General features: G+C 43.9%; 1 protein-coding gene across 1 annotated transcript in view; it reads right to left on the bottom strand.

The window, feature by feature from the left end:
• Positions 1–27,427, bottom strand: part of LOC147669078 (apolipoprotein L5-like) — a 198,569-nt gene that overhangs the window by 113,015 nt on the left and 58,127 nt on the right. Inside the window, exons 6-7 of the mRNA XM_086948239.1 lie at positions 14,730–14,834; positions 2,574–2,624 (exon numbers count right to left, since the gene is read on the bottom strand). Coding sequence (XP_086804365.1) covers positions 2,574–2,624; positions 14,730–14,834 — 156 coding nt within the window. The remainder of the gene's footprint in view (positions 1–2,573; positions 2,625–14,729; positions 14,835–27,427) is intronic.

The raw sequence follows: 27,427 nt of genomic DNA, 5'->3' as shown, positions 1-27,427 counted from the left end.
CCGCTGAAAAAATCAAGGGGTCAGATATATGTTAAAAAGCAAAGGTCTCAACGTGGAGCCCTGAGGGACCCCCGTTGCAAGTTTCCTAACTGAGGGCGAGAAGGGATGCATCCAGACATGCTGAGTGTGTTCGTCTAGGAAGGATTTCATCCAATCGAATGCTGGACCAGCAATGCCAATAGATGACAACCAGGCAAGAAGTTGCTGGTTGGGGCACCATATCAAAGGCGGTGGAGAGCTCCAACAAAAACAAAGCCGCCCTGCCGCCCCCATCCAGGCACTCCCTGATCGCCTCGTCATCTCCACAAGTGCAGTATCCGTACTATAAGAAGTTCTAAACCCGGATTGAGCAGGGTGAAGAGCACCAGATGCTTCCACGAAGGGCTCAAGCTGCCGGAAAACCACCTTCTTGCAGACCTTATCCAAGGCTGGCAGGAGAGAGATGGGACGATAATTGGTTGGGACAGAGGGGTCTAAAGAAGATTTTTTAAGAAGGGGTAAAAGTTTAGCCTGCTTCCTGCACACGGGAACGGTGGCGGTCCGAAGGGATAGATTAATAATCGCTGCTACCTCTGAGGAAACATCCTCAGCTACCCCAGCTAATACTCGGGCCGGACAAGGATCTATAGGAGAGCCCGACTTCTGGGATTTAAGAATGGCTAAAATGTCAGGCTCAGCTATGGGCACGAGCTCCGTGAACAGGGGGTAGGTACACTGGAAATCAGAGGGGACACCAGTGGAGAAATCCTCTGTTCCAGGGAATATATTTCAAAGCTGTCCCGAATCCTCCCTATCTTCTCGATAAAAAAGAAAGACAACTCCTCACACCATTGTGGGGAAACTGGCAGAATCCTTTGCTCCGCGCAAGGCGATAGAAAGCTCTTAACAATAGAAAAATCTCCTTGCTCTTATTATTGGCCTTGGCAATCCGCCCAGCATAATAATTACTTTTCGCTTTCCTAATAGCAGTGTAATAATCCCTCTGAGCTGTACGGAGCGCGGACTTAGAGGAAGGGATGCACTCCTGACGCCAGCAGCGCTCCAATTTTTTGCACTCATTTTCAGCTCCTTAAGAGCATTCGAAAACCAAGGCTTCGAGGGTGGAAATCGCTGTTTTCTATTGTGAGCGGGTTTGGTAGTTGAGCCGACCCACGGTTAATCTAAGAGTCAAAACTATTTATCGCCCCTTCAAGATCAAGGGCGGGCACCAGACGCGCCTGAAGCAAAGCCTCAGAGAACGCCAGGAGATTAATCTTCTGAGGACGGGAGCCAGGGGGAAAGGCAGGAGTGCGAGGAAAATTCCCTTTAGACCAAGAGAACCTGATCAGATAATGATCAGGCCAGGTAACTAGTTCAGGTTCCATGACAGACAAATCAAAGTTAGTGAAGACCAGGTCAATTAGGTGGCCACCCGAATGCGATGGCGTCTTATCCCACTGGGTCAGCTGAGCCAGATTGAATGAATCCAAGAGAGCCCTGGAATCTGGAGCATTCGGGGCATCCAGGTGAATATTAAAGTCCCCCAAAAGCAAAAACTTGGAAAAGCGTGGGACGCGAGGAATAATGACATTGTCCAGAGCTTTCAAAAAAGCTCTGGGCGGGCCAGGGTGACGGTAAACCAACATGCCTCCCAGCCTGAAATGAGGAGATAGAGTAAAAGCAAGAGTAAAAGCAAAGTCCAAAGCCTCACCCTCCACCAGCTTACCAGAAACTTTGCGGGAAAAAGATAATGTATCCCTGAGCACCACAGCTGTTCCACCACCTCTCCCAGTTTTAGGGTCGGCTCGGACGATTTTGTAGCCCCTGGGAATAGCATACTCAACAACCGTGACATAAGAATTATTCAGCCATGTCTCTGTTATAAATAAAACGTCTAATTTAGCATCCGAAAAAATGTCAGATGCATGCTTGACCATGGAGTGGGAGTTAATAAGTGCCGCCTGAATCCTGGTCTCACTCACTACTAGGGGGGAGGATCTGTAAGCCTTGGTTGGTGGCAAAATTTGCAAGAAGGGCAAGTCTTAAAGAAGCTATGAAGGACTACCCACTGCTTACCTCCTTTACATTTAGAAACATTCAGCGCCATGAGTTCCTCGAGGTTATACAGCCTCGTGCTGCCCAAAGCCTCCACCGAGGCACAGCCAGCATGGCTGGTGCTGGATGCTCTCGGGCCGCAGACGGGCACAGACGGGCTTTGCTTTGGCAAGCCAGCGCACTCCCGCTGTGCGCATCCGCTGTGCTCGCTGTGCGCATCCGCTGCGCCCGCTGTGTGCATCCGCTGCGCCTCCTGGATGGCATGTGCGTTTTATGGAAAAATCCCTCCCCCAGCTAGACCGCTGCCTACAGTCCCATCGGGATCCGGGACACCCACCAAGATGGTGCCCTGCCCTCCACTCTATCGGCACTGGAAGCCGTGGTGGAGAGGGGCAGAGGAAGCACACCTCCTCCTCAAGGTATGTTGGAACCAAAATAAAAGTGCTTTAGCTAAAAAGAACAGATCATATTTAAAACATTAATATAATCGCAATACAGCGTTTGAACAGCAGCGCAACAGTGAAGACTACATGTCTTACCTTCTTTTTTCTCCCGATCTCTCCTTTCTCTTGCCTCTCTGTCTCTTCTCTCTGAACAAAATACAAAGATTGTGAGTTGTGTGTAGCCATTTTTTCCTACCACATGAACAACAGGTCAGATTTGCGAGTATATGTCAGGTCACATTCTGAGCTCACTTCCTGAACCAGAAGGTTAAGTCCCATTATCTCTTTCAGGACATGAGCTCAGGATGGATGATTCTGTGCCCTTGTTCAACCACTTTTAGGTGTTATTGTCCATACACTGAAATCAGTACTAATACTGAATTACATCTTTACAAAATTCAATACCAAGAAACATAAAAAGTTAAAAGAAAAAAAAAGGTTGTACACAGCAGGAAAATAGGTTATTCGCTGGCGAAGATCTGAGACCTACCGATATAATAATTCCCCAACATGCTGTCTGGTAAAATACACAGTTTATGAATTAAAATCTGGGCTTAACCCCTGGCAACTATGGCACAGGGCAAACAGGCTTAACTTAGGAAAATATGCTTAGTATGTAGATACTCAATACAAATCGTGCAACTAATGTCTAACTATTAAGAAATGTGTAATAAGAAAAATGATACCAACACTTTCTGTTGCAAAACATTCATAAGTACCTTAATCGGCATCTGGAAGGGACCTCTTCTAAACACGCCCCTTCCAAATATCAATTTGTTATGTATATGCAAACCCAAATTGTGATTCCGTAATATGAGTTGCAAACTGAGTTTTTGTAAATGCCATTTGGGTCCCAAAGACTTTAATTTTAAGAATTGGAACCTGTGCGAATGTATTATTATTTGCGCAACAGGGCCACAGTTTATTTTTGGCCACAAAATCACCCAGCAGAACAAACATGAAGCTGTGTCTGACAACATCCTCTGGAAATTAGACACCTTTGCTAAGAGGTTGTAGTGTAGTTCCTATTTTCCCAATAGGTCCTGCGCATTGGAATAACATAAACAGTAGTATGGACGTAGAAGTGCGGATCTTCCAGGTCTCCACTGACTATGCTAAACTTAATTGGGTGTGTTACCAACTAGCTCAGAGGTCACTGGAAACTTTCTTGACTGAATAGGAAGTGATCAGCTTCCCTGGTACAGACAAGAAGGGATTCAGTTTTCCAACAACTGCATAAACATGACAACTTTGCTCCTTAGAATAAGAGTCAATCTCTAGAGTCGTGTGAAACAATAGACAGTTATTTTACTCAGTCAGTTTTGTGCAAATTACTTTCACCAATATGCAGAGAATAGAGAGACGGGCGTTTTCAATAAAAGGTATTATTTATTGAACAGTCTTTCTTCTCATGCAAGAGAAATGTATTGCCACAATGGCAAGAATAGTTATTATAAAAAGTGCGTACAGTAAAATGAGAATTGCGAAATAATACTGTAAAAGCATTGATATGGTTTCTTAGCCATACAATGGTTTAAAAGGAATAAAACATATATACATTCATATATACATTAGGCTAACGTACTCAACTGGTGCTTCTAACTACGCCTACCCCAGTGTACCTGACCTAAGCCTAATACGTGGGAGGGAGTAAGTAAGTAGCTTTAAGTTAAGTTGGTTTTGCCAAGGTTTGCTTCAAGAATTCTTTCTATGGGTTTAGTCAACACCATACCTCTGGAATAGAATGTTGGAGGTCTTGTATCTCCTTCCAGGAGTCGATATCCCAGTCACTCGCAAGAGTAGGCTGGAAACGCCGGAGCTGGATTTCTCGGCAGGAGAAAAGACAGCGTCTCTCTCAGTGCGTCGAGGAAGAGGAGGAGGGGCAGCGTCCATGGGCAGCTTGCATCTGTTGGGCTCTTGAAGGGGACAGCTGTTCTGCTCCTATGTACACCACACCATCGCTCGCTGATGTCGTTGAGGCAGTGATAGCATCAGTATCAGCAGGGCAGCGATAGCTTCAGCTTTACCGTTTGCTTAAGGCAACGTTGGTAATATTTATACCTGAAAGGTGCCTTGTTTGACGTAAGTTTTTGGACATAAGACGTCAATAAAGATGTCACTAGGAAGTGATCGTCTCTCAGTGCTCATTAGAGTTCTATTACTAATCAAAACATAGCAAGCGGGGCTTTCCCAGGTTGCTGAGTTTTTATCTTGTTGAAGAACTCGGAGTGTAATCTAGGAATCTTAGATAGTGGCTTCTGCTGTGTCATTTGCTCTAATGAGCTGCAGAGGAAGGGGTTCTGAAATGTGGCTCTGTTCGTGTTAGGTCAGAGACGAGTTTCTGAAATATTACTCTAGATTGTTTATGCCAATATAGGGATTATAGCCATATAGGGGCATAAGGTCACAGTATTGATCAGGGTCCTAGATTAGAACGCGGCAAGGTCTCTCTGAAGCTTTCAATGTCATGAAAGTCCTATAAAATTCTTCATCACAACTTTACAGATTTTTTGTAGCATTTCTTCTTTGTCTCTTCTAAGGCTGTCAGGACCGTAGGGGTGGCAATATGAGGCCAGGGACACTCCAGCAGTGACCACCATAAAGGGCTAGGTTCAGGTCCAGTTGTAGCTTGTAAACTGTTCACTCCTGGAAAAAGGCCTCTTGTAGCTCTGGATGTCCCTGTAGCCTCACAGGAGGTCGGCCAACTCACCCATGGAGTCCACTTCTTAGTCCTGAGTACAAGCAGTAGCAGGACCAGCCCTTCATATCGCTACACCAGTTACAGATTGTAGGTCCAGTCATATTCTGTTCTGCCACTGGCCCAGAAAGTCTTGTAAGGAGCTGGGGGTGAAGTGCTACTTTTGTTCAGTTCACTAGTGAGTGGGCAGTGGGGTGGCGTAACTCCTAGGCACTCCCTAATGAATGGACAAAAAAGTTCCAATGGGCAAACCTTCCTGTTTTAGTAGCACATCCTATTTGCCTCATTTAAAACAATCCCACATTGCTCAATTCCCATCAAAGTCCAGTCTGGCAGAATCTTTCTTGCTCTGGAGGGACCTTACGGCCAAGTCCAGCACACCTGAGGGTCTGTGCAAGGTAACACGTAGTCCGCTCTCCTTAGCTATTCCAAACTGGTTATGGGTCAGATCCTTCTTCCACTGAGAACAAAGTCAAGGGGATGCTGTGTATTCTGTGGTCAAAAAACCCTCTTCTCCAAGCTTCCCTTAACACTAACATATAAGATTACAGGTGTTCCACTGGCCCCAATTAAGTTATTGAAGTTCCTGGGCATCCTAAGTTGCCCTGCTGGTGCTAAGCTGAGTCACACTCCACCCCACCACCCATCCTGCCAGTCCCAAGCCATTGTCTCTGCTCTAAGAACAGGATTTAACACCTCATGACAGCAGCACTGACAGGCCAGCTGCACACAGGATAATGCCAATTGCCCTAAGGGGGCTTTAGGCAGGAAAATGATGACTTTAAAAGTTTCTTGTTTATTTTCAAACATCCAACTTCACCATTGAATTGAATTTTTAATAAATGGTGAAACAGTGCCTGTAGCCTCATCCCTCCAAAAAAGGTACAGGATTAACATGCTGATAGTACGTTAGATTTTTTCTTCATCAAACCAGGCGGTACCTTTTGGGAGCGGAAGGAACAGGCACTCCTTACATTCTTATATGTTCCACTTTTAAATGCCAGCTACCTTACCTTGTGGGTACAAAACCTACTAACGGGACTTATTTATTATTTGAAAGTAGGGTTCTTATCTGTTAAAAAGGGTTCTTCCGAAAGGTTCGCCAGCAGGTTTATAAGCTGCAGTAACCAGGCTGCACAGGTAGGCATTAAGCAATGTTTCGTTGTCCACCCAGTGGAAGCCACAACAGTCCATAGGTCACTTTCAACTCTTCCATGCTAGTGGTGTATTTCTTGTTTATGTCCTTACTGGGGAATAAATCTATCATTTTGAATTTAGCCAATTTTACTATGTTTTAGGGGTCAGTGGACAAAAACTGGGGTCTGATCAGCAGTTCCCCAGTGTGCAGAGTTCAAAAACGAGGAGCATTAGTCCACGGCAAATGGGAATTTCCACACAAAGAGACACCCTTTCTCACATATACCTAGATAGACACTTTGGGCCAGATGGACCCATTCCCCTTTGTGACTGGCAGAAAAAATATTTTTTTAAAAGCAGGCAGTGGTCCTAGGGACCACTGCCTGCCGTTAAAAAATGAAACAGAAATGTTCCATTTTTCTTTTTTGAATGCATCCCGTTTGCCTTTAAGAAAAAAATGGGCAGCCTTTTAAAAAAACTGCTTTACTTAAAAAGCAGTCACAGACATGGTGGTCTGCTGACCCCACCAGGCCACCATCCCTGGGAGTGCTATCCATTCCTAATGGGTCAAAAATGCACCTGCCTCATAAATATTAAAGAGGCATGCAATTTGCGACCCCTTTAGAAATCGCAAACAGTGTCTTAGACACTGTTGTACATTCCAATTTGTAAGTCGCAAATTGCAAGTCACAAAACAACACAATTTTTGACTCACAAATTGGCAGGGTCTTACATCTGGCCCTTTTATCCTGATTCACAAATGTAGGTTAAACTTTTGAGTCAGTTTACAGTTTGTTGTAAGCTTACTACGGTCGGTATCCACAAACATTTGGTGTAAACTTACTACAAAATCGTTCATTACATGTCTCCTGCCTCAGTGTGATGCAAGTGGCCTACTCTTGTGTTGAAGGGTCATATCTCTCCCCAAACCCCTAAGTAACCTTTCATAATCTCATCCCGTTCAGTAGTAAGTCTGCCACTTTTCCCACACACTCCCCTGTGTCCCTCCTACATTTACTACTAAAATATTTACTTGCATGGGCAGAGACTCCACAGTCGGCTGGTAGAACTCCGCACATGTAACCACCGACAAAACAAATGTTTTGTATTAGTACATGACATACTACAAAGTGTAGTTTGAGAATCAGGCCCTTCATCTGCAGAGTAGGAATGGATAACAATAACAATACACAAAGATACAGGCCAAGTCCAGCCATACAGAATGTTTAAAAACAAGAATGCAGTCTTCTCTTTTGCACTTTGGCTTACAAAAATCTGCTGATGCCTAATAATCAAACAAAAAGTACTTCTAAAATAGGCTTTCTGTTAACTTGTCAAAGAGCTTGTCGGCTCTGGGCATGGGGTTGTGTCTGTTTTATTAACTGCACTGAGTCATCAGTAATTCAAGCTGAAGGGGAAGTCTATGTAAGGAGGCTCACACTGCAAATTAATTAGTATTAGATTCAAGCTATTATCATACGAAAGGCAAGGACAAAAGCCAACACAGATGTTTGTGAGGCATTCTAGACTCTACACTACATTCTATATTCTATATTAAATTCTAGACTGCACACTACCCTTCTAGACTGTACACTGTATTCTAGACTGTACACTGCAGTCTAGATTCACTATTATGATATAGGCTTTATACTACAATCTAGACTTTACACTACATTCTACATCACATTCCAGACTCTACACTACATTCTTGATTCTACATCACATTCTAGACTCTAGACTACATTCTAGATTCTACGATACACTCTAAGCTCTACACCACATTCTAGATTCTATACTACATTCTTGGCTCCACAATACATTCTACACCACATTCTAGATTCTACACCACATTCTAGACACTACATTACAATTTAGATTTAATATTACATTCTAGACTCTACACTATGTTGCTCAGATATGGATTTACCTTAAATAAATGAAAAGACAAGAGGCGTTTGGCAACACAGGAACAAGCTGGTTTAATCAAAACCTGCGGCCAGAAGAGCAGGGGGAGAATACATCTGCTCAGAATTCGGTCTGGGGCGTGAAATTCTGCAATGCTCGCAGAGTTTTTCTCACTCCGTGCTCCACGTAGCATGTGGAGTTCAACTTACATGTGGTATCTAGCTTTAAGGTATTTCTGTGGGACACAAGCCATTGGCCAAATGGGTTTTACTGGGGCTAATTTTCTCAAACTTGTTTGTCATGCAATTATCTATCTGTTGAATCAATCAGGGTTTTCCCTCTGTGTGTGTGTTTGCCTTTAACCCCTTCACTGCTCATGACGAGCTCAGCTCATCATGAACAATGGGGATCCTGCAAATGCAGCACAGGAGAAAAATCTCCCTAGCAGCCAAGGTGTTAATGTATGCCCTGTGTCTTCCTAATCAATAAGCATGGGCATGGGTCATAGGACCGGTCTGATTACGCATCTATGACTCTGGGTTGATGGAGAGGTCACCCTGGGTGAATATGATAGCAATGATGTGAGTTCATCAGAACTTCTAAAATGAATATGGCAGCCATTGATATCATTTTGGTTGACATTATCAGCATGACATTTACACTGGTCATCTTGTACATTGATATCTTTCGTATTGATGCTAACGAGGTTATGTTTGCTCTGGTCTGAATGCACATTGACATTGGTCTTGTTAGCAACAACAATATGATCACACAAGCGTGGATTAGTACATACATGAGTATCATTGTTGCTGATTTTGGCGCTGCTGTGAGGGCACAAGTTACGGTGTACATTCACATTGCATTGACGGACATGCCAAGTCAAATAACTTTATTTGGTTATTAAAATAACAACCATAAAAGCATGTCACACTAAACATATATTAACTCATACTTACATAAAGAATTTAAAAACAGCTCAGAGCAGAAAAATTACAAGAAGTTACAAGAAGTTACAAAAAGTCACAGGCAGAATATACTCTCAAAATGTTAAAAGGAAATGATCTAGAAATATAAAAAGGGTTAGTGTTTTTCTGGTAATATGCCTATTACCCGCACTATTATCCTTCCATACTTTTTCTAAATTTGAGTGCTAGTTTTAAAAAACTGCATACAAATAAGGTACAATCACAGCTTAACATCTGAAGATAATAAAGTGCTGGTCTAAATTGTGAGAAGTTCAGTTTTTTCAGACAGGGTTTTAAGTATAACCTCCGTGGTATAATGTAAAAAGGACAAAAAAATAAAAAGTGTGCCAGGTCTTGCGGAGACTTTTCGTCGCAGCCGCAAGCCGGCAACACTTGACCAAGGTAGGATCCCTTAGGCACAGCCAAAAGTAAGTGGGATAGATCCAGACAGAACCTTGTCAACAGGAAACGGTCGTAACTTGACATCGGCCATGACAAATACGGTTCCATGAGCAGAGTTGTTTTTAATAGCACATGTTTTCATACACTTCCTTTCTTTATTTCACCTACCTCCCTGACTAAATACCTGGAAACAATGAAGGCCTTCTTCACATAAATAACATCCAATTTCGTAATGGATTCTGGAATTAGAAAGAGTTCGGGGCGCCCTAATTCATTGAAGCAGTTACTTAAATACTGTATCCATGGAACCTTAAGCCTATTTTCCCATGTTAACGCTTCCCTCAATATGAGCTGGGTAAGAGGTACATAATTATTTAACCAGCAATTTAGCCAACATAATAAAGAGTTTGCTGCTATTTTATCACATAAAAATGGCATACCCAGCTCTTCGTGTACGGAGAAATTTACTGTTCCTCTAGGGACCCTCAGTATCTGTTTAAGAAAATTATTTTCTACTATCTCCAGGGCTCCTAATGAGGTATATCCTATAACTCACTGCCGTAGCATGCAATAGCAACACTCTTAGCCTGGTAAAGTTGGAGCAATGCAGCCACTGGGCTGTTGCCCATATTTCTTGCAAAATCGAATATTGCTGCATTTGCCAGGGTTACCTCTCCCTTTTTTTTCTGTACTGCGGGACCCCAGTTCAGTTGATAGTCGAACAGGACTCCGAGATAGGAGAATGTTTTTGTTACTGGGATTGTTACCCCATTAACATTTAGGCAGTTTTGCTTTGTGTTACCTTGGCCAACCTTCATTATGAAAGATTTGGAGTTATTTATACTCAGATCTCGAGATTTCATGAAAATAAAGAACGCCATGTGAATTGTGCCTTGTCGAGCCATGGTGTACTTCCCTATAATTAGGTACAAATTCAGACACTGGGTAATGGTAGAGTGACCGGGCCTAACTCCATATTGAATTGGGGAAATTACTTCATTTTCATCTGCCCATGCAACTAGTCTATTTAAAATTACTCCCCCCACTACTTTGACAACAGAGTTAATTAATGATATTGGTCTGTAGCAGAGGGGGCTATTGCGGTCACCTTTCTTGAACACGGGTATGATGGTGGAAACCCCCCACGACTTTGGGCAACCAGAAACCACGGCCGCATTAAGTACGGCAGTGAGGACTGGCGCCCATAGCGATATGCAAGATTTAAAAAGGTCCGGTGGGAGTCTGGGGCCTTGTTACTTGTTAGCCTTTCAATTCCCTTTTCAACCTAATTTATTGAGAAGAGCAAGGAATTTTCCTTAGGTTTCACCGAAATATATTCTGCCTGAAACTCATTGCTTTTAAAAATAGAGGTAAAATGGTTAACCCACTCTTCCATGGGATATTTGTGCCCACAGTAGAATTACTTGGATAATCAAACAGGGGTTTATTTATAGTTTCCCAAAACTTGGCACTATTTCTCAAAGTTTCGGGATCTAAAAGGGACTCCCAAACACTTTTCTTTACCTCTCTATTTCGGATAGCAAGGGACTTTTTATACCTAGCTCACATAACCTTAATATGTAAATGTAAATGGTTTTCAGTGCCATCTTAAGATCACAGCTGGCCTTGGAGCAAGAGTTATCAAACCATTTTGGTTTACTACTAACATTCCCTTTAGCTGGTACCATTAACATCAACCCTACTGTTGACGGACATCGTGCTGGCACAAACTGTGGCATATGCTCACATTGCATTTACTGATTTTTGTCGCTGTCGGGCCTGCACATACCATGACATTCATTGTGATCATATTCACCCATCCCAACTACTAAACTGTAGACACTACACTAATTCGCTACACTACATTCTAGGTTCCATACTGCATTCTAGATTCTACACTGCATTCTAAATTCTACACTACATTCTAGACTCCATACTACATTCTAGATTCTATATTACAGTCTACACTCTACACTACTTTCAAGATTCTATATTACATTCTAGAATCTATACTACATTATAGACTCTGTATTGCATTCTAGATTCTGCACTACATTATAGATTCTACACTACATCCTAGTCTCCACACTGCATTCTAAATTCTATATTACATTCTAGACTCTACACTACTTTCTAGATTCTGTATTACATTTTTGACACTGCACTACATTCTAGATTACATTCCAGTGCCTACACTTCATTTTAGATTCTATCCTACTTTCTAGATTATACACTACATTCTAGACTCTACACTCAAGTTTAGATTCTACACTACATGTTAGACTCTAAACTACATTATAGATTACATTCTAGACTCTACACTACATTTTAGATTGTACATTACATTCTAGGCTCTACACAACTTTCTAGAATCTATATTACATTCTAGACTCTGCACTACATTTTAGATTCTTTACTATTATCTAGATTCTACACTACATTCTAGACTCCACACTACATTCTAGATTACATTCTAGTGCCTACACTACATTTGAGATTCTATATTACATTCTAGACGCTATACTTCATTTTAGATTCTATACTACTTTCTAGATTCTACATTACATTCTAGATTCTACACCACAGTCTAGATTCTACACTACATTTTAGAATCTACACTACATTTTAGATTCTATATTACATTCTAGACTCTACACTACTTTCTAGATTCTATACATCATTCTAGATTCTGCACTACATGTTGGACTCTACACTGCATTCGGGATTATTTTCTAGTGCCTACACTACATTTTAGATTCTATATTACATTCTAGACTCTATACTTCATTTTAGATTCTATACTACTTTCTAGATTCTACACTACATTCTAGACTCTACACTACATTATAGATTACATACTAGACTCTACACTACATTTTAGATCCTATATTACATTTTAGGCTCTACACTACTTTCTAGATTCTATATTACATTCTAGACTCTACACTACTTTTTAGATTCTTTACTATTATCTAGATTCTACACTACATTCTAGACTATACACTATATTCTAGATTCGATACATCATTCTAGATTCTACACTACATTTTAGACTCTACACTACATTTTAGATTACATTCTTGTTTCCTACACTATATTTGAGATTCTATATTACTTCTAGACGCTATACTTCATTTTAGATTCTATACTACTTTCTAGATTCTATATTACATTCTAGACTCTACTCTACAGTCTAGATTCTACACTACATTTTAGAATCTACACTACAATGTAGATTACGTTCTAGACTCTACACTACATTTTAGATTCTATATTTCATTCTAGACTCTACACTACTAACTTGATTCTATATTACATTCTAGACTCTACACTACATTTTAGATCTGTACTACTTTCTAGATTCTACCCTACATTTTAGACTCTACACTACATTCTAGATTACATTCTAGTGCATACACTACATTTTAGATTCAATATTACATTCTAAACTCTTCACTCAACTTTAGATTCTATACTACGTTCTAGATTCTACACTTCATTCTAGATTCTACACTACATTTTAGACTCTACACAACATTCTAAATTGCATTTTAGACTCTACACTACATTTTAGAATATATATTGCATTCTAGCCTCTACACTATATTTTAAATTCTATACTACTTTCTAGATTTTACACTACGTTCTAAACTCTACAGTACATTCTATATTCAACACTGCTTCCTAGATTCTATACTGCATTCTTGATTCCACACTACATTCTAGATTCTATATTGCATTCTAAACCCTGCACTACAGTCTAGATGCTATACTAATTTTAAATATACACTAGACTCCAGACTCTACACTAAACTGCATTCTAAATTCTTATGCTATATTCTAGATTCACACTACATTGTAGATTCTATACCACATTCTAGATTCTACACTATAATCTAGATTATAAACTACATTCTAGATTTCATATTGCATTCCAGACTGTAAACTACATTATAGATGTAATCATTTTACTAGCTTCTAAACTACATTCCAGTCTCTACACTACATTCTAGATTCTAAACTACATTCTAAAATGTATGCTACATTTAAGACTCCACACTTAATTCTATACTCTACAGCACGTTCTAGATTATATACTACAAGCTTGATTCTACACTACATTCTGCAATCTACAACTGAACCCACTATTGCAGAACAGACTTACGACAACAATAAGCATTCCCCAATAGTTTGTCCACCCATGCATGCTTTAGCACAACCCCAAACCCTTTGCAAGGACTTAAGAACCCCGGGGTTGATTCAGAGAAAAAATCTGAGATAAAATCCTAAACTTACTACTTTTGGTATTCACAGAAGGCATTTAGTGATAGTAAAGTTAGGACTTCTAACTTTACTACTACTAAACTGGTATAAAATACTAAATGTACTACTTTTGGTATTCGCAGAAGGCATTTAACAGTAGTAAAGTTAGGACTCCTAACTATGCATAACTATGTTTTATTATATGCCATATTTGCATTATGCAACAGGTCTCGCATTTTAGAAACTTTAACCTATTGCAGGTTTTTTAACACGTTGACTGCGGCGCAAATTCCTCTGCAGTGCTGGCATTCTAATCAGCCCTCAGCCGTCCTCCGCACATGGCCATCATCAGGTCCTCAGCATTAAAGGTGTGAAACACATACAAGACATTGTCATTTACAATGCCAATAGCTCAAACTTGCGCAAATGTGAGACCTATTTCATGGCAAATGCTTACTTAAGATAAAATCATATTCGATCAACAAAACAATTCAATTGCTATCTGTGTATATCCTATACACTGAAGCATAACACCATGGTTTTCAGTTAAACATTCTATTCTGTCTTTCCTTCATTCATTCTTTCATGCTCCTCTAGTCTAAGCTCCGGTAGTTCCCTCATGTACGACCCACTTTGCCTGCAGTTTTATATATTACAAGCTTGGCCCCAGGGCGTTAGAGCGTTTTACATGAGCATTGGATCACATTGCAGGAGCACCAGATTGCATGACACATTTTTTGGGAGAAAGCAGATGTAGTGATTCGCCCAAGATCACAGCATGTTGAGCCAAGGCTGGGACTTGAACTTGGTTCCGCAGTTTCTAAGTCTATCTTTACTGCACATAGGTTCACAGAGCGAGCTGTATACTTTCATGGAACTTACCTCTGAAAAAGATCCATACATTGGAAGACACAGTGATGCATGTACATATAGAAATGGATAAACACTGTAGATACCAAACCGTGCCGGCGCTGAACTCTTGAGGACCTGAGGAAAAAGGATTTTTTGCAATATTTAGAAATAGGAACCACGAAGAGTGTGTAAGTAAACTTTTATCTCATGGTAGAGTGAAGGCCATCTCCAGGAGAGAAGACTTGGGCCTTATAGCTCAGGTGCTGCCTTTGAGGAGCAGAGAGACTCCCAGGCTCATATTTACTGGGTCCTTGAACCAGTGCTTGCAGCATGAGACAGACTGGAGCCTGTTATCCACTATCCAGCACAAAAGGGGCATTGTTTCATAGTGCAAAATCACCTTTCATCACTGGAGCAGATCAACGCAACACTCGTAGGTTTGATGCAAAGCCTGATCAGCTAGGAGAACCACAATGAGTTTTGGATCAAAAATCAAAACCCTTTTTTTTTTAAAACAAAAGGATCATTTATTCACTTCTCAAAAAACGTGGCACATTGCATGTGAGCTGCAAAACACACACTCGAGATAGTTGTTGTGTGCGAGGGATGACACAACCTGGAGGCCCAATATTTGTGGATATGATTTAGTGATATATGTCCTCTGATGCACACTTCCGGCCAGCTAATTTGGATGCTGCATTGTGTGAAAAATTGATAAATCTCGTGCCTTATAGTTTAAAGCTGTGGTGCTACCTGCACCACCTCTGGGCACTAGAATCAGTGGTGCTGGAGCAGTTTTCAGGGTGGGGGTGCCGCCATCAGTGTGAAACCCCAAAAGCCAAAGGGATGGTGAAAAATCCAAGTGTCAAGCAATTAACAAGTGTAGGAAATGAGCCCTGCCCATCCAGCAGGGGAGCAATGAGGGTATGCTACGGAGCCCCACCCATTCAGCAGGAGAGTGGTGAGGTTTTGGCATGGAGCCCCCCCATTCAGCAGGATCGGTGGGGGTGTGGTATGGAGCCCCACCCATTCAGCAGAATCAGTGAGGGTGTGGTATGGAGCCCCACCCATTCATGGCAGTGGCGAGGGTATGCTACGGAGCCCCACCCATTCAGCAGGAGAGTGGTGAGGTTTTGGCATGGAGCCCCCCCATTCAGCAGGATCAGTGGGGGTGTGGTATGGAGCCCCACCCATTCAGCAGAATCAGTGAGGGTGTGGTATGGAGCCCCACCCATTCATGGCAGTGGCGAGGGTATGCTACGGAGCCCCACCCATTCAGCAGGAGAGTGGTGAGGTTATGGCATAGAGCCTGCCCATTCAGCAGGATCAGTGGGGGTGTGGTATGAAGCCCCGCCCATTCAGCAGGATCAGTGGGGGTGTGGTATGAAGCCCCGCCCATTCAGCAGGATCAGTGGGGGTGTGGTATGAAGCCCCCCCCATTCAGACGGATCAGTGGGGGTGTGGTATGAAGCCCCGCCCATTCAGCAGGATCAGTGGGGGTGTGGTATGAAGCCCCGCCCATTCAGCAGGATCAGTGGGGGTGTGGTATGAATCCCCCCTATTCAGACGGATCAGTGGGGGTGTGGTATGAAGCCCCGCCCATTCAGCAGGATCAGTGGGGGTGTGGTATGAAGCCCCCCATTCAGCAGGATCAGTGGGGGTGTGGTATGAAGCTCCCCATTCAGCAGGATCAGTGGGGGTGTGGTATGTAGCCCCCCCATTCAGACGGATCAGTGGGATGTGTGGTATGAAGCCCCGCCCATTCAGCAGGATCAGTGGGGGTGTGGTATGAAGCCCCCCCATTCAGCAGGATCAGTGGGGGTGTGGTATGAAGCCCCGCCCATTCAGCAGGATCAGTGGGGGTGTGGTATGAAGCGCCCCCATTCAGCAGGATCAGTGGGGGTGTGGTATGAAGCTCCGCCCATTCAGCAGGATCAGTGGGGGTGTGGTATGAAGCCCCCCCATTCAGCAGGATCAGTGGTGGTGTGGTATGAAGCCCCCCCATTCAGCAGGATCAGTGGGGGTGTGGTATAAAGCCCCGCCCATTCAGCAGGATCAGTGGGGGTGTGGTATGAAGCCCCCCCATTCAGCAGGATCAGTGGGGGTGTGGTATGAAGCGCCCCCATTCAGCAGGATCAGTGGGGGTGTGGTATGAAGCCCCGCCCATTCAGCAGGATCAGTGGGGGTGTGGTATGAAGCGCCCCCATTCAGCAGGATCAGTGGGGGTGTGGTATGAAGCCCCGCCCATTCAGCAGGATCAGTGGGGGTGTGGTATGAAGCCCCCCATTCAGCAGGATCAGTGGGGGTGTGGTATGAAGCCCCGCCCATTCAGCAGGATAAGTGGGGGTGTGGTATGAAGCGCCCCCATTCAGCAGGATCAGTGGGGGTGTGGTATGAAGCCCCGCCCATTCAGCAGGATCAGTAGGGGTGTGGTATGAAGCCCCCCCATTCAGCAGGATCAGTGGTGGTGTGGTATGAAGCCCCGCCCATTCAGCAGGATCAGTGGGGATGTGGTATGAAGCCCCGCCCATTCAGCAGGATCAGTGGGGGTGTGGTATGAAGCCCCCCCATTCAGCAGGATCAGTGGGGGTGTGGTATAAAGCCCCACCCATTCAGCAGGATCAGTCGGGGTGTGGTATGAAGCACCCCCATTCTGCAGGATTAGTGGGGGTGTGGTATGAAGCCCCGCCCATTCAGCAGGATCAGTGGGGGTGTGGTATGAAGCTCCCCCATTCAGCAGGATCAGTGGGGGTGTGGTATGAAGCCCCGCCCATTCAGCAGGATCAGTGGGGGTGTGGTATGAAGCCCCCCATTCAGCAGGATCAGTGGGGGTGTGGTATGAAGCCCCGCCCATTCAGCAGGATCAGTGGGGGTGTGGTATGAAGCCCCGCCCATTCAGCAGGATCAGTAGGGGTGTGGTATGAAGCCCCCCCATTCAGCAGGATCAGTGGGGGTGTGGTATGAAGCCCCGCCCATTCAGCAGGATCAGTGGGGGTGTGGTATGAAGCCCCACCCATTCAGCAGGATCAGTGGGGGTGTGGTATGAAGCCCCGCCCATTCAGCAGGATCAGTGAGGGTGTGGTATGAAGCCCCGCCCATTCAGCAGGATCAGTGGGGGTGTGGTATGAAGCCCTGCCCATTCAGACGGATCAGTGAGGGTGTGGTACAGAGCCTCACCCACTCAGCAGGAGAAGGGTGAATGTGTGGTTTGGAAGCTCGCTCATTCAGCATTGTCAATAGGGGACTAAGGCTCTCTTAAGATCAATGTTAATCTGATAGGGACAAGAGAAGTCACTGGCCAAGAGAGTGGGCACGGCCTGGTCTTGTTTGGCCACGTTACTCATTTCATCTATAGTGTCATAGTGGTCTTTACTCCTCATTTCAGCCTGAGTTTCAGTGGTTTTTAATGTTCATTTCAGCCTTAGTGCGTTATAGTCTCAGGGAGAGGACAAAGGCAACTCAGAACAGCAGAGCTGGAAACTCTGACGGATGCCAAGAAGAAAGAGGATGACTGTCGTGTCCTGTAACCCAGGAACTCACACAGGACACAATATTGATTTCTGTAAGTATTCTTTTATTTATTGGCTTACATCATGCCTGTATCATGACCTCCTTCCTCGATGTCCAGCTCCAGAATGTTTTCTCTCCCCACCCCTTGACAGGATGTGGTGTCCGGTGTCCCCTCGCCCTTGCACGGTCCCAGGGTCCTAGTGCCCATGTCCTGGACAGGACATTTCCCCCCTTGTTGCAAAACAAACAATTATTTTTTTTTTTTTGAAGAAAGAAAGAGAGAGAGAGAGAGAGAGAGAGAGGAGAGTTGATGATGCACGATGGCCCATAGGCCCCTTCATTTACACCTCTTCAAGTAGTCTCTTTGGTTCCATCTGTTTCCTTCTTGATCGCTGTTTTCTGCTGTCCACTTGAGTTTCTTCCTTTTGTGTGTCTTTCTACAGTTCTTGCTTTGACCTTTCCGCTTCTCTTGCTTCTGCCTTGCTGACATGCGAAAGGTGCCCTGTGACGTTACACTGGTCAAACTGCCGCCTTTGCAATTCGTTCTTTTGCTTTTGTCCTCTTTAACTTGCCTCCAGGGATCTCGTTGCCACATTTCCTCGCTTGTCCTTCTTTGACCATCGCGATGCCTCCTTTCTTTCTTTTTCGTTTTGTCGCCTGTCTTCCTTTCTTTCCATGAGCCTTTGTTGTTGCGTTTGCTGTTTGATCTCTTGCAGCTGTGTCTTCTTGTTCCACTCTTTTTACCCTTCTTGTGTGTGATAGTCTCATTCTTCTTGATTCCCTCATCGCCGTTCCATTTCTGCTTTCTTGTGCCACCACCTGTCTTCGGGGATCTTTTCCTTGTTGGTGTTGTGTCACCTTTGCTACCAGTTCCATTTCGTTGCCATCTGACTTTGGCTCTCTGTGCAGCCTCCGGTCAGCATGTGCTGGGTCGTCCTTGGTCGTCATAGCAAATCTGATCTCTTTCAATTCTTTGTGGTGCTCTTCGGTCTATGTGAAACGTTTTCCTTTATTTGTTAGCCCCCTCAGTGGGGTGCTTTTGGCAGCATCATCTTCTTCCAGTCTTTTAGTTGCCATGAGACTCAACATTTGCGTTGTGATGTTACTCAACAGGCACGGCGCTGGGACGTCACCCTGCAGCACGTGAATGTCTTTAATCTTTTTGTCCTTATATGCTATTTCTTCTGTGAACTTGCCTTGCTCCATTTCCTTTGCGTGTGCTGTTGCTCTGGCCTCCGCTCTTGCTCGGGCCAGGATGTTTTCTAGTGACGTCGGCTCTTTTAGTATCTTTGCACGGAACCCCGTGTCACGGCAGCCTTCTATGATTCGCAATCTTATTGCTTATTTGTTGGCAAATTTGTCAAATTCACAATGTGTTACAAGTTTCCTCAGTCTGGTCGCAAAGTCATCTGGTGTTTCGTCTATTTGTTGAGATGTAGTTGCGAACGTGTATCGTTCAAAATCAATATTTCTTTGCTGGTCAAATTTCGTTGTTAAACATTTCTTTAGTTTCTTATAAGTAGTTGTTTCCTCTATTGGTAGCGTCACTAGTAGGTCCTCAATGTCATCGCCTGCAAAATTTCTTAATAGACCCAGTTTCTTTGCCTCTGTCACATCAGTCGCTTCTATGTCTCTCTCCAGACGTCTGATCCAATTCTCCCACCTTGTTCCTACTTGTGGCTCCGACAAGTTGAATGGTGGTGGTTTTCTGTATTGTGCAATTTCTCTTTTTTGCTTGGGGTCTGTCATTTCTTCTTTTCTGTGCTCTTCTTGACACTCTTTTGTTATTTCTTCCATTATCTTTTCCTTTTGTCCTCTTTTCTTTATTGCTTCTGCTTTATTAGTGCTCAACTCGGCACTTTCTGCTCCTTTTCTTCTTTTCTGTGCTCTTCTTGGCACTCTTTTGTTATTTCTTCTGTTATCTTTTTCTTTTGACTCAGCACTTTCTGATCCTTTTCTTCTTTTCTGTGCTCTTCTTGGCACTCTTTTGTTTTCTTTCCTTTCTTGCTTGTGCTTGTTAGTGCTCAACTCGGCACTTTTTTTTTTTTTTTTGGTCAGCACTTTACGTTTTTATTTTCTCTTATGTGTCTTTATTTTCCTTTCTTTCCTTTTATTTCTTTCCTTTTTCTCTTATTTGCTGTTCTTGTCTTTGCTTGTGCTTTATTAGTGCTCAACTCGGCACTTTCTGCTCTTTTTCAACTGTGTCTGCCCTTTTATCTTGACATTCTTATATCAATTTGTTTTTCCTTTTTCCTCTTGCAGATCCTTTATTTTCTCTTGTTTGTTTCCTTTCTTTTTTATTTTCTTTCCATTGTTTAGCCTTTATCTCCGATTCCTTGTCTTTGCCTGTGCTTTGTTTGTCCTTTTTATTGCAATCAGCACCTTTTTCTACTTTTTCCGACCTTTTCCTGACTTTAAAATGGCCACCCAACTTTCCTGCTCGCTGATTGGGCCTCACGCCCGACTCCAAAATGGCTCCGAGACTCTCGCGAGACTTCTTAGCCAATCGGGCGCTGCCTGACTTCAAAATGGCCGCCGCGCTTATTCTCCGTTTCTATTGGCTCTCACGCCTGGCCCCAATATGGCCGCCGAGACTCTCGCGAGAGCTAGCGCTGGCTTTTCAGCTCTTCGAACTTCGCGCTCCTGTTGCTGGCGCTTACCGGCTTTGTTGCTTTTTCTTTTGCGGCGGTCGGGGTGGGCTCCCACGTCGCTGCTGATTTCTGGAAGGCGCTTCACTCTTCCCTCTTCCTTTTGGCCACAGCGCGATCCAGGGTGGGCTCCTGGTTTCAAATCGCGATTTCTGCACGCAGGGACCGGATCCGTCCTTCGTCGCCAGTTGTCATGTCCTGTAACCCAGGAACTCACACAGGACACGATATTGATTTCTGTAAGTATTCTTTTATTTATTGGCTTACATCATGCCTGTATCATGACTTCCTTCCTCGAGGTCCAGCTCCAGAATGTTTTCTCTCCCCACCCCTTGACCGGATGTGGTGTCCGGTGTCCCCTCGCCCCTGTGCTGTCCCAGGGTCCTAGTGCCCATGTCCTGGACAGGACAATGACCTGGCAAGGTTACAACGAGAGGCTGTCATTAATGCAGCTGCCCCTGTGTTCTTGCTGACTGTACCTGATTGTGAGCAGTGGCTTAACAGTAGTTCCCACAGCCCCTGCAGTGCAGGGGGCTCCCTAGATTTATGGGATCCCCTTCGGCAGTATGCAGGGGTGGCAAACCCCTGGCCTGAGAGTTCCTGACTACTTTGCAGGGGAGGGCCCTCAATATTGATATGCCACAGAGTGTGAGTCTGACTAGAAGACACTGGAATAGGCAAGTGTGCAGCTAAAATACTAAGTAAACTTTCTGACTCACCTTCCTGCGATCTTCCACGGCTAAAAGGGACAGTGGAACTACCTCTGTCCCTCCCACAACCATCCCTGGTGCTGTCAGACTGATGTGCTTATTTTTGTGCCATCATTTTTTATTTGAACAGAATCATACAGCAAATGCTCAGATTGGAACAAACGTGTATAAATAATAAGCAATACAATGCAATTTAGCAGGGGGGAAGGAAAGGGCACTAAGAAAATGAATCTTACACATAGAGCTAATAAAACCAACTTTCCCACTGCTGGGTATCCCCTAGGTATAAAGTGTTGAAGAGCCATCGAGCTAGGGTCCCATGTACAGGAGGGGGCGGTGTGAGGGACTGGACAGCCTGCCGCTGGAGGGGAGGACAGAGAGGACACATCCCTAATAATCGGGAGGAGTGGGCAACAGGATTGAGGGGCGTGCACTGTCGAAAGAGAGGAGCTCCGTGTTATCGGGCCAGTGAGTTCCATAGCCCACTGTTGAGAGAGGAAGGATGTGTAAAGGGGGTAGGATTTGAGGCTGCGGTTACCCATGTTGAGGGGGTCTGCATACCGATGTGTCTGGGGGAGGGGAGGAAGGGGTGGAGAGAGGGAGAAGCGGAGTAGGCAGGGAAGAGGGTGTATGAGGCTAGGGGACATGGTGGAAGGATTCAGGGTAATGGGGAGAGCAGGAAGGAGACAGGAAGGGCATGACGGGAAGCTGGGGGTAGAGGAGGAGACTGTGGAGGGGAGAGGATGCAGAGGGTATAGTGGATGAGGAAAGAGCAACACAATATGGGTGGTGAGTCTGGGGCAGCACAGGGCCTCCCAGGAGTACATCAAGAGTCAGTTGCATGGCTCGCGATGGGATGCAGTGGGGGTGGCACTGTGTCTCCCAATTAAAGGATCATCTTGTGGGAAAGGAGCCCACGTCTGCGTGAACACCTTATCTTGGTCCTGCAGGCTATAAATAACACTCATGCAATGCCGTTTGGATCATTTCCACCATCCAATCGTCTTGAGAAAGGGGCACAGCTGACCTCCATTGGTGAAGGAAACATATCTTGGCCACGGCTAGGGATAATGACAGGGAGGGTGCGGGGAGTTACAGCGGCCTGGATGCTCTGAAGGTGTCCCCAACATATGACCAGAAGGACTGGACCAAGGAGCACAGACGATGTGAGCAAGATCTCAGTGGGCATCCATGGACCTCCAGGATTTCACATGGGGGAAGGAGCCCCACCCTGTTCAGTTTTGTCGATGTACAGTGCTAATTGAGGAGCGTTTTGAAGAGGCAGACCTTTAAACAGGCTTCCCGGGTGTCCCTGCCAGGGCTTCCAGGATATCAGCCCAGTTTTCCTCCTCGAGGGTTGCCTGCAGGCGAGCCTGCCATTTGGTATGGAGGCTGCATAGACGTGGTTGGGAGAAGAGGTGGTTCGTGAGTGTAAGCCGCCACTGGTGAGATTTGTAGCGACTATGGTTGTGGGCCTAAGCAATGCCTCAGGCAGTGTTGTAACTGCAAGTAGCACCAAGCTTGGCATGGGTGGAGGCCAAACTCCTTGAAAGACTACATAACTCAGTCGAGCAATATTTGATCCAGAGTATGTATTCCCGCCTCCATCCAGTGGGTCCAGCGTAGAGCCTGACCATCAATACGCAAACTGTCACTGCCCAACAGTGGTGTTTTATCATGCAAGCACCAGTGAACCCAGAGTAGGTGTTGAGTGTGTTTCTGGACGTTTTGCATGGCCAACAGCACAGGATGCGGGATGCATGCCTGGCGGCATGGTCCCCATAAGGTAGGCCAAGGCCCTCGCCTCCTGAAAGAAGTGATTGTTTCTGTGTGGACCCAAAGTGGTGGGCCCTGGGCACCAGGGAGCAGGAATGCCACTGGCAAGAGGTGGAGGGCTAAGGCATAATGCTCCACTGACAGTAGGCCCGAGGCTCCACATGAGTGGTGTTTCATGAGTTGGGACATAGCCATCTGTAGCCACGAGAACCCCCACATGAAGGACCGGATCTGGGAGTCGATGAGGTGTAAAGTGGTTAAAGGCACAGTTACAGGGAGCATACTCAGCATGAAAGTGAAGCACGGCAGGTTGACCGTCCTCACTGCCTGCCCTCTGCCCCACATAGAAAACCCTAGAATGGACAACTTCTCAAAGTCTACTTTCATTTGGTTTATCAGGGGTCCGAGTGGCCTGTGACATCCCATCCACTCCTCTATTAACAGTATCCCCAAGTATTTGAGAAACGAAGACTTCCAATGAAAAGGGTAGCCGTAGATTTACACTTTCGTGGTGGCAGTTGAGAGTAGTTGGGCCTCACTCTTGTCCCAATTTAATTTGTAGCCAGATAGGGCTGCAAAGCCATCAATGAATTCCAATAGAGCCGGCAGGGAATGGTGGTGCATAGAGGAAGATTCTGGATAGTCCAACTACTAGCGAAAGGCCGGCGATGTATGGTGAATGGCAGATGGTGTAGGCCAGGGTTTTCATGGTCAAGAGGAACAGGAGGGGGAGAGCAAGCAACCCTGGTGGATGCCTCTCTGGATCTGGGAGGGGTCTGAAAGGAACCCCCTACAGTTAACCTGGGCTGTTGGACAATCACACAGCTGCTGCACTTTGAAGATAAATTGGTCTCCTAGATCTAATCGTTTCATGGTGGCAAAGACTTATCCCCACGGTAAACCGTCTAAATGTCAAAATATTTTTTCCGACCTACAAGAATATCGAGTTGGAAATATCAGAGGGACAGAAAATTGAAATCAAGAATATTGTTGACCAGAATATCGACCTGAAGGTAAGAAATATTGCTTTTGTTAATATCGAAGTTAGTAATATCATTAGCAAAAATATTGATGTTACTAATATCGATATTAATATTAGTGTTATGTATTTTGGTATGTATTTTATATATATGTTTTTATAATTTTTGTTAATTATTGTACTAGTTTTAAAATATATGTATTACATTTTTAGAAGTTAGTAATACTTTTTTAAAGTAACTTATGCATTTTAGTAGAGTAGCAGATTGTGTGTTTATAGGGGAATAGGGTGGGAAGTAATTAAATTGTAATTAAGTAATTATTTATTTTTTATTTATTGGTATTGATAATTAATTTAATGTTAAATAATTATTAATCAGTAATTATTTTTTATCAATTGGTAATTTATTTTTTATTAATTGATTAAATAGGTAATTATATTAAGTCTATCAATTTATTATTGAAGTGTGTTGTGAGGTTATAGGGCAATAGGGTGGGAAGTAATGTAATTGTAATTAAGTTATTTTTTATTTTAGTGTTGAGTATTGATAACTAAATTATTGTTAATCAGTTATGAATTGGTAATACATGTTTAATAATAATACTTTTTGGGGAAATTAATTTATTGTTCATTAATTATTAATTGGTAATTAAATGTGATTATTTATAGTTTATTGGTATTTATCAATACATTATTGTTAATTAATTATTAATTGCTGAATATTTTTTATAATTATTTTTTTTCTGGTAGTGATTTTTTTTAATTATTGTTTGGTAATACATTTTTAATAATTATTATTTAATCACATTTATTTTAATTGTTAATTAATTATTAATTGCTAATTATTTTTAAATAATTATTTATTGGTATTGGTAATTAATTTATTATAATTTAATCATTAAATATTTATTTTTTCTGATTTTATTATTTTAATTATTAGTAAGTTATTTTTACCCCTACGCTATCCAACACTTTCCCTACTGTTGCACTCTCTCGAGTAGTTTGAACTCCTATGATATCCAGTACTTTCCCTACTGTTGCACCCTCTGGTGTTGGAATAGTAATTTTTGCCCCTATGCTATCCAACACTTTCCCTACTGTTGCACCCTCTGGAGTTGGAATAGTAATTTTTACCCCTACGCTATCCAACATTTTCCTTACTGTTACACCCTATGGAGTTGGAATATTAATTTTAACCCCCTACGCTATCCAACACTTTCCCTACTGTTGCACCCTCTGGAGTTGGAATAGTAATTTTTACCCCTACGCTATCCAACACTTTCCCTACTGTTGCAGCCTGTGGAGTTGGTATAGTAATTTTTACCCTTACGCTATCCAACATTTACCTTACTGTTGCACCCTCTGGAGTTGGAATATTAATTTTAACCCCCTACGCTATCCAACACTTTCCCTACTGTTGCACTCTCTGGAGTTGGAACAGTAATTTTTACCCCTGTGCTATCCAATATTTAGGGGCTCATTAGGATGGCGGGCTGACTTTACCCGCCCGCCATCCTCACGGGGATTGGGACCGCCCGGCATAATGGTGGGGGTCCCGTGGGGGGTATTAGGAAGTGCTCGCCGCAGTGGAGGGGCACATCCTACATTTTTAGCATTGTGGCGGGCGGTGCTCTGAGCACGCCCGCCACAATGCTAAAAATGCGTTCATGCATTTGCATAGACAAAGCGGCAGGCACCGCGTGGTGCCTGCCGCTTTGTCTATACAAATGCAGGGGGGTACCACAGGTACCCCCCCCTGTGATCCCCCTACCTCTACTTCACTCTGGGGGCCTGCAGGGGATCCCCAGAGTGAAGTCCTAATGCCTTTCTGTGTCGCCTTTTGACTGGGGCGGAAAAGCGGCGGACGGTCTTTCCATCCGCCGTGGTCCCCCCTGCCATCCTAATATGGTGGGGGAATATAGGTGTGGATGGCGGGCGGATTGCTTCCGCCACCCTGGCGGTGGCTACCACCAGCCTGGCGGGGGCAATCCGCCCGCCATCCTAATGGGCCCCTTACTGTTTTAGTTAATGTAGTGTATAATTTCTTTGTGAAGAAACGTGGAGGCAGCACCAGTTAGATAGTAAATCAATGAAGCATCTGGTTGTAAAAAGTTTTCTTTTATTTTTCTTTTTTTTTCAGAAGTACACAAGACAGCCAACGCGTTTCGCTCCCACCAAGGGAGCTTCGTCAGGGCAAAATACAATTAAAGTTTGGATGAAGAATCCCAGAAACTGGAAGACAGTACAGTGTCAGGTTCAACTTCAGATATAACGGTATATCAGCGTAAAGATTTGAATAATGGCCGGTGTGGTGTATAACTTGGAATGAATACTGATATGTACCAATGATATGTGGATCAGAGCACCAACCTCGGAAGACTATAAGAATGGTGGCAAGAAGATCAATTTTTCATTTGCCAGTTAGTCGTTATATTCATTAAATCACCAGGTATCCATATATGAGTATGTAACCAATTATCATGGATAAATAGTTCCTGTCCGTGGTCCAGTGGTGGTGCCCCAGAGGTTAAAGGCAGACCATAAGCAGGACGCCCTGCTACACGGGGGACAACATCGGCTATATTCAGCCTGCAGAACGAGGCACCTTGGCAGCTTATTATGGTCTGCCTTTAACCTCTGGGGCACCACCACTGGACCACGGACAGGAACTATTTATCCATGATAATTGGTTATATACTCATATATGGATACATGTATCATCGGTACATATCAGTATTCATTCCAAGTTATACACCACACCGGCCATTATTCGAATCTTTACACTGATATACCGTTATATCTGAAGTTACCTGATGCCGTACTGTCTTCCAGTTTCTGGGATACTTCATCCAAACTTTAATTGTATTTTGCCCTGACGAAGCTCCCTGGGTGGGAGCGAAACGCGTTGGCTGTCTTGTGTACTTCCGAAAAAAAAGAAAAATGAAAGAAAACTTTTTACAACCAGATGCTTCAGCTATTTACTACCTTACTGGCGCTGCCTCCACGTTTCTTCAAGTTGTTATCTGGTTATCCAGTGGGATCGAAACACAGCAGGTCCTGGAGGTTTGACAGCACAGAACTTTAAATACTGTGTGGGACTACTGA

Source organism: Lissotriton vulgaris, unplaced genomic scaffold, assembly GCF_964263255.1.
Source record: "Lissotriton vulgaris unplaced genomic scaffold, aLisVul1.2 SCAFFOLD_227, whole genome shotgun sequence".
Taxonomy (NCBI): Eukaryota; Metazoa; Chordata; class Amphibia; order Caudata; family Salamandridae; genus Lissotriton; species Lissotriton vulgaris.
The sequence above is the reverse complement of the archived record's forward strand: the minus strand, read 5'-3'. Positions and strand labels throughout refer to the sequence as shown.